The sequence below is a fragment of the Phocoena sinus genome, chromosome 1 (genome assembly GCF_008692025.1).
Source record: "Phocoena sinus isolate mPhoSin1 chromosome 1, mPhoSin1.pri, whole genome shotgun sequence".
NCBI classification, from domain to species: Eukaryota; Metazoa; Chordata; class Mammalia; order Artiodactyla; family Phocoenidae; genus Phocoena; species Phocoena sinus.
The window spans coordinates 151,364,742-151,382,472 of NC_045763.1; the positions used below are offsets into that span (position 1 = coordinate 151,364,742).

General features: G+C 41.4%; 1 protein-coding gene across 1 annotated transcript in view; it reads right to left on the minus strand.

Moving 5' to 3' along the window:
- SRGAP2 (SLIT-ROBO Rho GTPase activating protein 2) overlaps positions 1–17,731 on the minus strand; it is a 236,444-nt gene that overhangs the window by 113,275 nt on the left and 105,438 nt on the right. Inside the window, 1 exon segment of the mRNA XM_032611585.1 lies at positions 3,184–3,346. Coding sequence (XP_032467476.1) covers positions 3,184–3,346 — 163 coding nt within the window.

The following is a 17,731-nucleotide window of genomic DNA, read 5'->3' on the forward strand; positions in this document are numbered from 1 at the left end:
GAGAGGTAATTGTCCAGAGTTTCAGAGTTACTGGCAAAGCTGAGCAGAAGGGAAAGGGTCCCTTAGAGAAGGGCTCTGCTCTAATAGCATAAAGTAAGCCCCAGAAAGCTTCACATAACTTCCAGGGTGACCAGGGACATTCCTCAGTTCTCTTACCCGATTATTATAGCTCAACCAGTGGGATTCTAATTCTTCATGTGCAACATACTCTAAACAAAAGAGACTGAAAATTTAAGGTATGGAGTGAAAATGCTTCTTTGTCCATTACTAGAAAGCAGAGAGAGCCTCTCGCCCAGCCAAAAAGAATTAACCTATTCTTACAATCAGCCAAGCCAGCTTCTACCTTAGAGTTCTCTGCGTACATTGGATGCCAGGGGAGAGAAAAAAGAGGTTATTAACCCTGTGGGATAGTAAACATTGGCTATTCGACAATCCTACGGATATCTCTAATCAGCTATAATTTAACTGATGAAAAGTTATAATGATCAAGAGAAAATCCTATGATCCGTAACAACATACAACCATATGAACAAATCTCACAAATACAATAATGAATGAGAGAAACCAGACACAAAAGAGTACACACTGCATGATTCTATTTATATAAAGTATGAAACCAAGGAAAACTAATCTCTGCTGTGGACAGCCTGGGCTGATGTTGTCCTTGGGTGTTGGGCCCACCCCTCCCAACACCCCAGTGACTAGAAGGGAGCATGAGGGGACTTCTGGGGGTACTGAAATATTCTGTTTCTTGATCTGGGAGATGGTTACCAGGTGTGCTCGGTTTGTAAAAATGCATTTAGCTGTAAGCCTATGATACATGCACTTTTCTTCAATGAAATGTAATATATAAACAGTCCTGTGATTAATTAGAAATTCTTCCTTACACCCTCAGCATAGAAATGCATGGCTTAAGGAGGTCAGTGCTTAGACCACAGCTAGGAATATCATTCATGAGTGGGTAGGGATATATACCATGTCTTATATACATGCCATGCACTTAGGCTTTTTGTGAAATGTGAATGGCATTTGAGGAACCAGGAACATGTCTTTGATAGCTGGCTGCCTTTGGCATAAACATCTCTGAGATCTGGAGGGGTTATAAAACTCTCTCTGCTTGGTTCTTCTCTAACTTTCTGAAGCTGGGAGAAAAGTGAGCTGAGAGATTGGGTGAAGTCTAGATAGCTGAAAATGTCTCATAAAAGTTTTTCTCAGATGAACAGAGAAAATGAAGGAGGGAACTATCCATCAACCCCTTTTCTTCTCAAGATAGTCTAAGTGGCTGTCAAGATCGTAGAGAAGTGGTATCTGATCACTGTCAAGGTTCCACCTAAATAGGTTTAAAAATATGTTTTTTAAAAATAAAGATTGTATATATTTCAGGTGTACAACAAGATGAGTTGATACACACATACACAGTGAAATGATTACTACAGTCAAGATAATTAATATATCATCTCCTCACATAGTTACCTTTTTTGTGTGTGTGAAAAGAGCCCCTGAAATCTACTCTCTTAGCATAGTTCCAGTATTCAATACAGTATTATTAACTATAGTCATTAATTTTAGTCACATACAACATCACCAAGTGTTGCAGAATGATTCAAGTTAATGAAAAGCAAGCTAGAGCAGATGCTGGGAAGCATGAGGACACGGTGAAACATACCCTCGCCCCTAAACCAAGTATGGCCCCAACGAGAGCACAGCCGGGCCACTAAAAATAGCTAGTGAGCTCTGCAAGGAGTTATCTTTCTCTTCCTTCTTTTCATTCTGAGATGATTGTACCCTTAATATCCTGTCTGTAAGACACAGGGAAAGCCCCTTCACAGATGCAACTATGTAGATGGACGATTCTAAAGCAATTCTTTTTTCATGCTGGTATAAACAGAAGAAATTGGGTTTTAATTCCAGACCTACTGAGAACTGTATACTTCCCAATGTTAAGAATTAGAGGGCTTCCCTGGTGGCACAGTGGTTGGGAGTCCGCCTGCCGATGCCGGGGACGCGGGTTCGTGCCCCGGTCCAGGAAGATCTCACATGCTGCGGAGAGGCTGGGCCCGGGAGCCATGGCCGCTGAGCCTGTGCTCCGGAGCCTGTGCTCCACAATGGGAGAGACCACAATGGTGAGAGGCCCGTGTACCGCAAAAAAAAAAAAAGAATTAGAAAACTGACCAAGAACTAAGGCTACTATCGACCACAGTCCTGTTTACTGAAGTCCATTCTCTCCCAGCGTCAAATTTTAACACTGGATTTTGTCAACTGCAAACCAGTGAATTCCCTATATATGAAATCAATGATAGCCCTCTATATATCCTCTTTTTACATACCACTTGTGGGAAGATTATTCACCTTCTAAAACGTATTCTGGGGATGTCATAGCTTGAATGTTGGACATGGTATATCATGTACAATGGTTGGGGTTTTTGCCACCATTTGTAACCAAAAGTCATAAATAAATGACTCCATTAAGAGCTCAGGTTGAAATAGCTTAGAAAAGAGCTTCTTGGGTTTCCAAAAGGCTAGTTCCACTACTGACAGGTAAGGTGAATTTGGTATAAATTTCTTAAGATTATCACAATAAATTTTGAGCTTTTCCTTAGTCAAATTTTTCGACATACACCCAAGGAATTGTGACAAAAAACTGAGCTTCAGAAAGCATTCAGGGATGGGTTTGAATACCACCTGGGGTACCAAAAAAAAAAAAAAAAAAAAAGAGGGAGAAAGCATTCAGGGACCCAAAGACAAAGATACGTCATGATAAGAATAACCAAATTCATGAGTTCACCTTGTCCAAGATGAGAACTTGGAAAGAGAACTAAACCAAAAACATAAACATACATGGATTTTCTAAATGAGCTAGAGGAAGAAATCATGAAATGACACAGAAGGTTTCCGCATCTCAACAGCTTCACAAACCACTTAGGAAATCAACCAAACACAGTCATTATTAATATATGCAAATTATGAATTATGCTGCCAGTCCTGGGGTTGTGCCTTGCAAATGGTTACTTTCTCAGGGCTACTATAAATTCAACTCAGAAAGGAAGAAAAAAAGCCAATTCAAATTTTTTCTCCATAAGTATGTGGCAGGGCAAGACCCATGGAAAGCCTTTTAAGTGGGCCAATAAGATATTCTTTCTCTTATTTACAAGACTGTGTCTTTGACTAGAAATAGCTATTTACCTTTTTAAAGAGTCTTCCTGAGTCCTCGCTGACTTGGACAAATCGAGGAATGATATTATTCAGGTAGATGTCACTCAGGGTGGTGTGGTCCCTGCTCTCCCGCTTCACCTGGTTTAAGAGGAGATTCCAGCAGTTGACTGGAGAGAGAACATTTTGATCCTTCCTGCGAGAAACAGCAAGAAAAAAAAAAATCAGTGTTGGTAAGCAGGCAGGGCCAACATCTATGACTACAGTCCATGTCACAAAATCACAGCAATCAGAGCCCAACCAGAAATAAAGATGTCTTTCCTGAAGTTGCACCTCTAGTTTTCTCTTTTTCTAAAAACTCAGTGGAGGAAAAAGGGAGAAAATAAGAATAATGAAAAGGGGAAGGAGGAGAGGGGAAGAGGGAAAGAGGATTAGAAGAAGCAGGATTATCTGTTGAGCATCTATTATGTTCTAGAAACTTGGTAAAATCTTTATAGGCATTATCTCATCTAAGCTCCATCATTTTGTTGTCAGAAAAGAACTACCATTATCTGCATTTTACTGATTTAAAAAAAAAAACACTCAGAGAGGTTGTCACTTGCCCACAGCTATTAAGGAGTCACAGAGACAGTAAAAGGGAGTCAGGGACTAGAACCACAGTTCTGTGCTGACTAGAATGATTCTAGGAGGTCTGACTCCAAAGTCCATGACCTCAACCACTAAATCATTTGGTTTTTGTCTAGGATTAGAGGGAAAAGTTAGTCTCTAGACAAAAATCTACACTACAGACTAAATAAATCCCCACACATTCATCTCTCATAGGATTCAGTGAAGACAACTGGTGGAGGCATTTGCCATAAAAAAGTCACTGAAAACTCTTCAGCCTCACAGAACGTATCTACAGAGGTTGGATTTCATTGATTGAGCCATTTTCTATGTCCCATACAACCAAGAGCATAAACCATATCTGAACACATGTGTTCCAAAGATGTCTACAGCCTGAGTGGAATAGTAAAGCACCAAACCTAGATGCTCATTTCTACTGAAATTGCTGTGATCCAAAAGAATTATTGATTACATAATCAGCTCACAGCACTAATTTAAGCAACACAAAGTTTTACATCTGCAAGTTGGACTTCTTAAAGGAGAGAAACAGAAGGTAGGGGTTATTTATCAAGCGCTTACTGTATACTTGGCCCATGGCTGGGCCCTATACTCATGTTGTTTAACTTGAACTCTACAAAACTTAATGAAGTGGGGGTTATCAACCACATTCAGCAGATGAGGAAAGTTGGACTAAGAAAGGTTAAATATCTTGTTCAAGGTCACATAGCTAAAAAGTGGCAATGCTGGCATTCAAGAACAAGCCCTGTAATTGAAAAGAGAATGCTTGTAATCACTGCAAAGTATCAAAACCAGTTTGTTCCCGTTTCCCCTCTCCCCTCCCTACAGACAGACTCTTAATGCAAAGAAAGTGAGCTGAGAGTGGCTTGGTTAGCAAGTCTGCACCACTTCCCTTCCTGCTGCCAGGCACCTGTGACTTGTAGAGCATGGAATTCAACTTAGAAGGGCTCTTTCAGTTCAGTCGTAAGGTAACTATTAACAAATAATCCCGCCACACCTATTCTGGCTTCTGAACACACCATTAAACCAAAATATCTGTCTGACCAGCACCAACAGGCTGCTTCAAACCAATGAATATTAGAGTCCAAATTGAAACTGTTCTATAACTGCACTCCTCCCCCACCCGCTGCCCCAGGCACCACACTTCTGTGGTCAAAATCCCTAACATATATGTGCTGACCACTGTGGGAACAATTGTATCTTTCTAGGGAAATTAAAAGATTTCTATGGAAATTAAAAATATATACTAGCTAAGAGAGAGAGATACATGTAATTAGTCCACTCCTTTCAAAATTTCTAGCATCTGGGAAAAAGAAAAAGGTAAATAGAAAACAATCCTAAACTCAAAATGGTGAGATCTGAGCACAAGCATTCAGCAATATTTGATATTTCCACTGCAAGAAGACTTTCAAATTGATTCCAAATCAGTCTCAGTTACAAAATCCTAAGTCATCTAATTTTTGGGGGGTGGCAAGATATCCATGTCCTCAGTAAGCATGGGATATACCAGGCAATTACACTTGCTTTTTAAAAGGGCAGATCTCCCATGACCTTAACTTTACAAATGGTTTCAATCTGTTTCTTGCAGATGAATGTGGGTTGGTGGTGCCTCTTTGTTCTTCTCCTAGAGTGCTTTACACACATAAAAATATACTACAATTCAATTTTATAAATGTATAAACACTTGTATCTTAAATGAACAAAGTACAGTAGTAGGAGCTTTAGTGGTTATAAAAGTACTGATGTCACAGTACAGTGTGGGAGACAAAGAAAGACCTATGATATAACGAAAGGTTAAAGGTATGAACAAGGGGCCTCCTAGCTCACCAATGTACATCACAGATCACAAGTGAGGCAGGAGAGGCAAAACCGGTTCAATACCATGCAAGATGATGCAGAGCATAAATCCCAAGGGGACCCTTGAGTAAACAAAGATGAATTAATAAGAAGGATGGGCAGAAGTGGGATTCTTTTAAAATGCCTTATCACTTAACATTCATAAATATATATTTATTAAAAATTTCTAAGGTGCTACAAAAACTTTTACATGTATTTATTTCCATTCTTACAGCATGTGGTGGGACAGCCATTATTAGTTTCAGTGAGCAGAAGCTTTAAAATGTGTTCTGAGAAATGCTGGAGTTACAGAGAATCCTATTTCAGTCTCAAACAACTGTAATATACCCATTCAAATGAACAACCCCCACTGAAATATGTAAAGGACCCAGGCCCAGTTTCCCTGCAGTAGATACCACCACAATGTCTCATGGGCTGCTGAGGTGAGCTTTGTTATACGCAAGCTTTGGAATAAAGAATCAATGCATGTATCCAGACTGCTGGAAAATGTGCTATCGATTAAAATGTATGTTGCTCTGCACAGGTTTAGTTTTTAATTCAACCTGTGTGCCTCCTTGAGTAAAGCTGTTCAGGTGAGCACATGATTTGACACACAGTGGCCAAGTTCAATTACGTGCCACAGAAGGCTTAGGGGCCTATGCCGAGTTCATGGTAGACCACAGTTGGGTAGTAAGGATATACACGCTCAATATGATCTCATTTCATTATCAGTTGTTGTAAAGCTTATTATACATTTCCATTTATCCAATTAATATTGATGAAGGAGAATAGGAATAGCTTCTGGGTAATGTCAGTGATTCAACTTTAAAACAGAAAACACCCTTCTTTTTCAAGCATCTAAATCAATTTAAAACTATCTCAAGATAGTCTGCGTGAGTCGAGATTTCTTGATATCAAGCAACCCAAACCAGAACCTGAAATAACTTGGATGCTGAAACTGATATAAAACTGCAACTCTGATTCATAATCTGGGTTCATAAACCCAGCCTCATTGTTTCTACTGATTAACTCTGTAATAAGTACTCTTTATAAATTGGCACTTTAAAAGTAGATTTACACCTATGAAACACTGCTTTGATCTGTTGCATATATGGGAGTTCTATGTAAGATTTTTATTTTAAAAAAGGAGTCTATGGCCCTAAAAAAAAGTACTAGACTCTGTTGTCTGTTTCTCCCAGGGTTTCCCAGTTTTTTACGATTACTGTAGTTTTCATACAATATTTTTGGCTCTTTGAGTTTGTATGCTTTCTCAGACTTATTTCTCCTTCCAACGGAGGTGTCTTAATTAATTCATTTATTTATTTTGGGATAGTGGTGGGGAAGGAGAGGTGTGGGGCATGCAGTAGGAGGGGAACACAATTCCACTGTAGAGGCAATTTTCCCAGCCACCGTGAACAAAGGCGAAACACACTTCAGGCTGGAAAACGAGCAAGTCAACGAGACGTGATTTCATAGGGAGCAAATTAAGGTTCTGCGAGAGTGGTTTCCTGCTTCAGCAGCTTTGCAGCCTGATTTTATTTGGGGCTGCTAGAGCCAAGAGAGCTTCATTTGGTCAGGAGATTGAAATTTGTCTTTATATCTTTTCCATCTATCATTTGTTTGTACAGTTTCCTTACTTCCCCCACCCACGGAGTCTTAGGTTGTGTGATACTTGGGCATTTAAAGAAAAGGGTCTGCATCCCTTAGGCATGTGCTGAACAGCTGCAAACCTCCTCAAACACTAATCCCTAAAAAGCAGACAAAATATCCAGAAGTATTTTTATTACTTAAACATTTTTTCAGGAGGAAGATCAAGAAAACGTAATACTGTAATTGAGAGGGAATGACTCTGGAGTCAAAAAAAAAAACAAAACCAGGAGAAAAAGGAGGCTCAGAAAGTCACGAGCCAACTATGCATCCACAGAATGATCATTGTAAATGATCTAAAAGAGCTAAACCCGGGGCTTCCCTGGTGGCGCAGTGGTTGAGAGTCCGCCTGCTGATGCAGGGGACACGGGTTCATGCCCCGGTCCGGGAAGATCCCACATGCCACCGAGCGGCTGAGCCCACGAGCCATGGCCGCTGAGCCTGCGCGTCCAGAGCCTGTGCTCCGCAACAGGAGAGGCCGCAACAGTGAGAGGCCCACGTACCGCTAAATAAATAAATAAATAATAAAATACCTAAGGCGAAGAGCTAACTCCATAAAGGTCCAAGTTGGCCTTGACAGAACACTTCCCTTTTTTCCATATCTCCTCTGTTCAGTTTCAGTTGTCTCATCTATAAAATGGACACATGTCCTGTTGTTGTACATCTAGCTCCCCAAAGATCTTCAAAGCATGACTGTAAAATCCTGCACGCTCTCCTGGCCTAAGTACTCTTTATGGCCTAAGGTGCCATTTAATTAATGATGACTATGTTCACAGCTCTGCAGATGGGCTGCATGACACAAGCCTGGCATTACCGGATGGCTTGAGCTTCTGCATCGTTCTACTGAGGTACGTTTCCTTTTGGGCCAATGGTCTCCGACTTGCCCACCTCATGGGGCTGTTGTGTGGCTCAAATGAGATGATGAATGCAAAAAAATTACATCAACAGTAAAGCACTATACAAATGTGAAGAAATATTATTATTTTTATTTCCAAACAAACTAGGATTCAGCATTCATCAATTTCCAACATGCTCCTCACCCGGCCCTGGGTCAGGGCCAAGAGCTCAGCCTGCTGCAAATGCACAGCCCTCAGCAAATAATGGTTGAGATCAGACCACAGCAACAGGCAATTAACCAAGCAGCTGTAAGTCTCTGGGAAGACATGAGGGAGGTACCAACAGGAGAGCAGAATTTAATCTTCCACTGTCCTTCTGCCAAGGGGCAAGGTGGAAGGATCAGTCCTGCGTTCCACACAGGAAACTGTGCTGAGGTAGACAGGAAAGAAGCCAAAGGGAGCCCAGATTGCCAGAACCCTAGATGCTTCTGCAGCTTCCACCGAGCCCCCTTTCCCAACGTTCCTATCAAACCTGTCAGTCAGTCTGTATATAAAGATGGCAAATGTCAGTACATCTAAGAAGAATGTGGTTTCTCACTTTTAAAAACAGACATACATGTGAGGGTATACAAACACCCAGATGAGTTAAACAAATACATCATTCAATATAGATTATTGAGTACCCAACTATGAGGAGGATAAAAAAAAATAAAAGGGATCATTTAGTGGTAGTTGGACAGGAAACTAGTGACAAGGAGGAGGCTAGATTTTTAAACCTAAATTCCTGCCTGCTACCTTGATTAAAATGAAGTGAACTGAGGCAGCCAAAGAGATTACTTTATTCAGATGAGTGTTATTAGCCTTTCTGGCTTACTTTTTCTATTATGCATTTTGCTGATGCTGACAGAAGCAGACCGGCTGGATAGAGAGGCAAAGCCGCGGATTTATGGCTTGACAGTGCCATGCATAAAATCAGACCCTTGCTGACCCAGATAAGCCAGAGGATGGATGGGATTTGCTGGGGAAGGTGTTAAAAGAAGGAGGGGAAAAAAATCACCAAGGTGAGAACTGACTTGAAAAAGATTCTGCCTATAATAGTTGCTGCTGGTTGTGTGACCCAGTAGTACAGTGGCAGCCTGGAGGCATCTTTCAAAGATAGGCAGGTGGGCAGGCAGGGAGGGGGCAGGAACACTTCCCTGGTCTTATCACAGCTACAGCTTCAGTTTTGCCAGCAATGAGATCAGAGTAGGAGAGTTCAGAGACAGAAAGAAAAAAGGGCCGAAGGCAAAAAAATGTATATTCTATGTATGGAGAAACCGGCTTTCAAATTTTCAGGGACAAGTTAATACCACAAATTGTCTTCAGTAGCCTAGACAGATGATTAGAAAGGATTCAAGCAGTGGTGTACCCACCTTACTCAAAATAGTCTAAACTGTCCCCTATAATCAGATTTGGGGGAAGAGCTGTATGGAAATGGAATTCTTGTGGCTCTGGATTAGTTCCAAGGAGCCCAGCCACACCCTTGGGATAATGGCATATTCAAGATCTGGGAGCTTAGGAATCTGCTTTGAAGTTGAGAACTGGACTAGCACGTGTCTGACATCTTAATGACTATTTCCTGAATGATTGTAGGGCCAAGGTTCCTCTGAGTCAGGTCAGAGAATTGGGAGTGGTTCCCAAATCTGAGCCATTGTAGAAGTGAAATGGAAATGTCTCCATCAATTTATGTCAGGTGAGAGACTTGGCCTGCCCTTCAAGCACCCCCCACCCCATCCCGTGTTCATGGTGAGAGAAGGTTAGAGGCTCACTCAAGACAGCTCTGTGGACCCCGTGAGAAGAGACTTGGTTTGGTGGGGGCGGGGGGCCAGGGTCGACACAAGATTTGAAGCTTTTCCATCCCAATTTCTTGCCTAGATTTCTGTCCAGCCTTCTTCTCTGAGTCCCTGATCTCTAAAGTCTTATTTAGTTCATTCATTCAACAAATACTGATTGAGCACCACTATGTGCCAGGCACTGTTCTGGGCACAAGGGTTAAAGGGAGCAAAATTCTTGCTTCTGACCTGCTTCTCCCATGTTTACAGACCTCCTGGATCCAAGATATGACTTTCCTGCTCCTAAACTGTCGATCAGCTATAACCCACATCCTACCCCAGTCTTGATGCTTGAGTGTACACTGGCTTGGATGGCCCATCATGAAACCCTGATTTGGCTGACTTAGAAGATCTACCTTCCCACCAGCCCATTCGTGGCTTCCGCAGACCTGGGTCCTTCCCTTCATTTATATCCTGTGTCCTGCCACTAGCATTCTCAGAACTATAGGGAGGTACAAACAAAGAGGTTACTAAACCCTCCTTGTGTACTCTGGGTACAACCAAAATGCTGGAGAACAAAAACTATGCCAATATGATCCATAGAACTAAGGGCCTAGAAATTTACTTATGTATTAAAATTTCCCCTGTCAACCACCCCCCCAAATAGGCTGTGATCTTTCAAAAGTCTGAGCTAATTCACTTAATTAAAATGAAATATCATAGCAAGAGCAAAAGACATGTGATTGATGACCAAGGAACAAAAAAGTCATATGTTTCTCAGTTTAAAAAGATTTTATAACCATCTACATTAAGTTAGATCCACATATTCCATAGAATAACCTGCAAACAACTCTACAGTTATATCTTCAGTTTTTTCTTCTGTAGTTAATTAAGATGTCACCAGAAACCCCATAAGTAATTATAGCACATGACAAACATACAGAGAAAAAAAAATACATGCAGATGTGTTAGCAGATTTTTTTAATGAATGAAATTTTGGGAGATGACTGAGACAGACAGTTCGGCTTACTCCTGGTTGTTCATTCTAGAAAAATAAATACCTGTTTGTGCCAAACTGGAATGACGTCACTCAGAAATCCACACACATCTTCAAAGCAGTAACCACTACCTTGGGAGCAGGCATCTCTCAGGCACCAGGCAAGAGTGGAGAAGCTTGATCTACAGCCAGTAACTCCTCTTGCCCGGCAAATGGTCCTTTAGCATGTCAAGTACCAACAAGCCACTTGAGAAGAAAGGGTATCCCTAAGATTCAGACCTCCCCCTCCAGAACACCTGTTAATGAGACAATATGTTTCCTTACTTGGCTCATGATAACAATGAGAAAGGAGAAATAAAGTAAAATGATTTGGTTCTGTGAAACTATAGAGCTACATGGAATGAAGTCTAAACAGTCATCAGGTCTGCTGCCTGCATCATCACCAGTTCTCATGTGTTATTTTGATATTTATCTTGCTTACTGGAAGGAAGCCTCTTGAGGACAGGGGATAGTTTGGAATACTCGATGAACGTCTATCACCAACAATGGGTGGGTAGTTAATCATTATCCACTAATGACAGATATCACAGCCACAGAAATCCTGTTAAATGTAGAGCACAGTAAGACAATTCATTTAATGAATAGTTAATATCTTCAGCCTCCATTAATCTTGCCTAATCAACTACTGCAGCATGAATCTGGGAGGCTGCTGAGTGACTGAATTTGTTCACCCACTGGTTTGTGTGCTGTAAATTACAGCATATTTTTAACCATGCCGACACTTTGCTGGCAAAATTTTAAAGGGATGGGTGGAGTAAAAGACGCCTTGGTCAATTTCCAGGTTAGTCGGTTACTGAGTTCTACTGGTGTATAAGGACTCTGGATGAACAATGATACCCCATCTCAGCAAGGTGGTATTCTGTGGAAAGCACTCTGAACCATGCTTACGACCTATAGTCTAGTCTTAATTCTGCCACTTGCTGGCCAGGTAATCTTGGATAAGTCACAGATGCACTCTGGACCTCAACATTTCTTCATCTACTTAAAAAAAAATAAATGGCGACAGCAGACCTGCCCTGCCCAACTCACATGGCTATTATGAAGATCAAATCACACGAGGTAATGTCCATAAAAAAAAATCATAAACACTAAAATGTTCTACACCTACATATCAGTATCGTCATCATGTGTTATTATTGTTATAGCTATGTTATTACTTGGCAGTCCATACAATGTATTTACACGCACAAAACAAAGTAGCTAGAGTCATGTCTGAAAAGACAAACATGTCCCCAAATTCCCAGGCCTTATTACCCAAGTTGCAATGAACTTGCTTTATCAATTTCATACTTTGCCCATGCACTAAATAGGAATACATGTTGTTGTTATTAATTTATCATCTGGTCTCTGGAAATTCCCAACCTCAGTGAATCTCCTATGGAGAGGAGACTTAGGAGAGGCTTTAAAGGGAAGACTTTTAAAGTGCAAAGAGAAACACCAGAGGGTATAAAAAACAGAATCCTGGGCTTCCCTGGTGGTGCAGTGGTTAAGAATCCGCCTGCCAATGCAGGGGACACGGGTTCGAGCCCTGGTCTGGGAAGATCCCACATGCCGTGGAGCAACTAAGCCTGTGCGCCACAACTACTGAGCCTGCGCTCTAGAGCCCGCGAGCCACAACTACTGAGCCCATGTGCCACAACTACTGAAGCCTGTGCGCCCTAGAGCCCGTGCTCTGCAACAAGAGAAGCCACTGCAATGAGAAGCCTGCGCACCACAACGAAGAGTAGACCCCACTCGTGGCAACTAGAGAAAGCCCACGCACAGCAACGAAGACCCAACACAGCCAAAAATAAATATAATTTATTAATTTAAAAAAATAGTATCCTGGTATTTCAGAGCTAGAAGGGCCTTTCAAGATGCTCTAGAGTCTAGAACAAACTTGTCATTTTCTAAGTGAGGAAACTGAGGCTCAGGGAGCCTGGAGTCACAGAGATAATGGCAGAACAAGGCAAGGAACCAGGTGTCCTGACTAGCAATCCTTTTCTTATTTTATTGTGGTTGTTGCTCTATTTCAACTAAGATGCTCTTAGCATCTATAAAGCACTGGTGCTGAAAGAGTTAATGGGCAATGCTCAGCTGCCCAAGCCCCAGAGCTATTCTAAGACAACACATAACAGGAATACCAAGGGTCCATGAACCCAGAGAGAGCAAAACTGCTGGTGCCTAATGGCGCCGGGAAGCATGTTGACACACTGCATGTGGTTACACATGAAAGGCAAGTGAATAGGAAAAGTAGTTTTGAATCCCACCCAATTCTAATTTGGGATTGGCTGTGGTCACCTACTGGAGGGCTGAGCCACACCCCAGCCGCTCTGTAAAATGACCCTTCAGTTCCTTCGCTCCCTATTCTGTGGCCTCAGTTAACTCCCTCTCTGCCTTCATGAGGGCCATAATAGATATCAGGAAAAGAGGACGATCAAAGGACAGCAAGGTCCAGGAATGAGTGTGGGTGACCAGGATCACTCTATAAGGGGAAAATTCTCAGTCTGGATTCAGATGATTCTCACTAATATCTACCATCTCCAGGCAAGTGTGTGACCTGAAGCCTTGAGCAGCCACGCTCCTAAGTCCATAAGAGAGTAGTTTCTCTAAGTGTGAGTGTTCAGGACCCCAACTCACCTTGCATCAGAATCACCTGTAGTGCTTGTTTAAAATCTGGATTCCTGTGCCCCTCTTGCCAGAGATTCTGATTTGCTACAAGTGGAGTGATGCTCAAGAGTCTGCATTTTAAATACCCATCCCAGGTTATTTTACGCACACCAAAATTTTAAGAACCAATGTTCTTAAAAGCAATGTTTTTCAAACTGTGGGATACAACCCATTAGTGGGGTTAAAAAAAGTCAACTTAGCGGGTCACCAGCTAGCATTTTTCAGAAAATGAAACAGAAAACAGTGGAACAGAATAACACAGAACAAAGTAGAAAATATCAGAGTACATCACATAGAGCAAAGATACCTAGGTTTTGTTTTACAAAAATGTTGTTGTTAGTTATTTATTTTAAAATATACATATGTCTGTGTGTGTATTCCAGCTTGCAATATAAGATATTTGGGGGGGGGTGATTACACACCCCAGACCCTTTTGAGAATCTGAGGATTTCTTCAAAGTATTCACCTCCAAAGAAGGGAGAGAAAGAGGGAGAAAGGAAAGAAGGGAGGGAGTGAGGGATAGAGGGAGGGAGGGAGGGAGGAGGATGTTATGTACATACACATCTTACTTTGCATGAGTCAGGGGTCCCTGAGGACTTCTCTTGGGGACATTTCCTACAGGGTCTAATACTCTGGTCACAGTAGATGCCTGATATTACTGGACTATGCCAACAGCTTTCTCCTGATGCTCTGTAAACGACAGCCAGTGTCTGCAAGATGCACCTGTAAGATATGTGGCCCCACCATGCTGATTCTCTTCCCCTTATGTTTAGGGTGACTAGAAATGTTGAAGTTAAACAATGTTCTACAGAACACCAGGAGAAAGCTGATGGCAAATTCCAAGAATAAGGATTCTGAAAGCGATGGTGTGGGCACAATGTCACTGCTACTTGAGGAACACGCTCCCTGTCTAGAATACGCAGGGGCAGCCTGTGGGACTGGCACCATTGTGCACCCCTATTGATAAGGTCATTAGAGGAACATATACTTTATTCCCAAGTTAGCGACTTCTCTGACCTGTCAATACCCACATTTAAAGACAGAGAGACGCAGCCTCACTTTCTCTACATGACTAAAAGGACAGAGATTCCTTAGTCCTTGATGGAAGATTCAAAAAGGGCAAAAACAATTAGAAAAAGAGCAACAACCCAGCCTGATTGTCAACACAGTCTCATTCCAATGGTTAGAGCTATCTGCATATAGAGAAGGTGAACACAGGAGCTAAGGTTTTAGAAACCAGCCCTTGCCAAACGAGGCATATGGAGAAGAGACGGAAGGGTGGCAAGATATAACATGGGAGGGGGCAGGGGGAGATGGGGGGAGCGGGCAGGGAGGACCACTGAGAAGACAGAGAGTCAAACCTCAAAACTATTCTAAAATTCCCTGATGCTTTTTAGTAATTTGTTTTCATGTGGTGGATATTGGCACAGCATCTAGGATGCTTTGGGTCCATCTGGTTTTGAACTTAAGCTGTAGGCAAGATTCAGAACAGCTGGAATCAGCAGCGCTGACCATGTTATATGTGTCTGGAGGAAGGAGAGAAATAAAATGAGTGTGTGGAAAGAGGGTTAAATGGGGCAGAGGAAGGGGAATCTGGAAGCCATCCCCAGACAGAGAGGAGAAAATGTCCAGGTCAGAGATGATGCAAAAGAGCTATTAGAGAGGCCAGGGCATCTGAGTGAAGAAGGCCAAGGAGGAGAAGCAGCAGGCCCATCAGAACTGGGAGTTAGCAAACAGGGCTGAAAATTCTACAAGTTCATGTGTCAATGAGCAGTGCCCTGAGGCTTCACCTCTGAGGGACCAGATGGAGCTCATCCAAAGGTCCTACATCAAGCATATTACATGAACTACTGATAAACAGTCCTAACAATCACAGCCTAGAACTGAAATGAAAGCTAGATTCTTGGTTCCCTAAATGCAACGGAGGTGATCACAGAGAACGCTAGGGAGAACAGGAGAGGAGTAGTCTTAGGAGAAAGCAGCAAGGGTCCCAATCCATAAAACGGCTTTCCCAGAGTCACAGCAGGCCCAGGGATGGGGGGGTGGGGGGGGTGTCCACAGGATGGTCCTCAGTGTATGCTTTGTCTGGACTTTTGAACACTGTGTTTTGGTCCTCAAGGCTAAAAACAAAAACAAAAAAATTTCAAACCAGTATTGAAATCTAGTTAGTAGTAGTCATGCCTGTTTCAGAGCATGGGTTAGCAATTCTGAAACTCTGTGTATACTCTAGGAATGAGCAATTAAATAAATATATTATGGATAATGGGTACCAGGTCTCTCAGTGTTCAGAGAACAGAGTTACAAATATGGAAAGGGGAGAAAATAGAATAAAACATGTAGTATTTGGTTGGAATTGAAGATATCGATGTGAACTCCTAGGCTTCAATATAGATAACACACAGACAGATAGAGAAATTGATATAGAAGTATGTGGGTAAATGTGTGTACACATACATACATCTATTTACTACCTCTGTCTGCTGAAGGGGACTATAAACAATGGTACTCCAGTAACAAGGAGCACACCTAGCACCCATGGTTTCTAAATACCATTCCTCACTAAAAGAAACCAGGGCTCTTTGAAGAAATGGCTCCTGAGCTGAAACAAGGAAAATACAAGATGTACCTAGAACATCTTGTTGCGCCAGGAAGTATAAGAAGTACTCAAAGGATGATGGGGACATGTCAAAAGGACACAGGAACCAGCCTGCAGGGACTCTACTAGCCAAATCTGGGACAATATGAGCATTAAAATAAAGATGTTAAAAGATTATAAACTACTGAATAAAATCAGAATCCATGAGTCCACATTGATATAAACAAACAAACCACCAGACAAATATAGAGGGAGATGGAAACCTCTTCCTTACAGTAGAATCCCAACCGATAAATGTAGAAGGAATGATGGAAACTAGAAAAATTACCATTTGGTAACCATCATAGTAATAACTGATTCAAGCAAGAATCATCAATAGATGCTAAAACTAGTGGGTATAAGGTTTGAAGAATAACATGGTATTTACTTGGTCTCAAATGGGACAGATCATTGACAAGTGCCTCCTCACATGGTATATTGAGAAGAATACAACATCCCTTCTACAGTATTCCTGCCCAAAGTACATAACCTGAATAAAGAAATGTTAGACATTAACAGAAGTATCAAATTAGAGAATATTCTACAAAATAGCTGGGCTGAATACTCCCCCAAAATGTCAATGTCATGAAATACAAAGAAAGACCTAGAAATCTGTCCGCATTAAAGGAAACTAAAGAGACAACTGAATGAAATGCATAATCTTGGACTTTGTTTTGCCAAAAAGAAAATATTTGAAACAAATGGTAGATCTGAATGTCTGTAGATTATATAACATTATTGTGTCAATATGTACACCCTGATTTTGATAACTATACTACCATTGGGTCAGAGAACAACCTTATTTTTCGTAAATACACATTAAAGTGTCTAGGATTAAAGGAGTATCATGTCTGTAACTTATGCTCAAGTGTTTCTTAAAAACAAAATATGTATGTGCATGAGTTGTATATGGAGAGAAAGAAAGAGAAATATAAAGCAAATGTTAATATGTTAACATTTTTGGACAAGCTGGGTAAATGGTATACAGAAATTCTCTGACCTATTGCAATTTTTCTGTAAGTCTAAAATTATGTCCCCCCAAAAAATTAGAGATCCCATTCTGGATGAAAAGGGTATCAGTTCTCCCATCTTTCTTTCCTTTGGCGGTAAATATACGCTATTTTGTGTTATCTTTCTTTGCATAAACCTTCTGTCTTCCACATGACACAACGAGCCTCCTGAGGGCAGAGGCTGGGTCCTATAAATCTTCGTGACCCCAGCACCTGCCAGAACCTGTTGATCGTTGTTGATGATGAAGATGCAGCCGAGTGTCTATTACTGAATCACATGTAATACAGGTGACTAAAAAGGTCCCTCTACAATTCTGGCTCCTCAGTCTTGAACTCTATACCTGTCAGGACACACACATCCACACACGCCTATATATACAACCTTAAATGTTTCACGTTAACTGGTAACCTCTATAAGCTAGAATACTGTCTTAGTCTTCTGTGCATATTTAATTCCTAGAACAGCTCTAGAATAA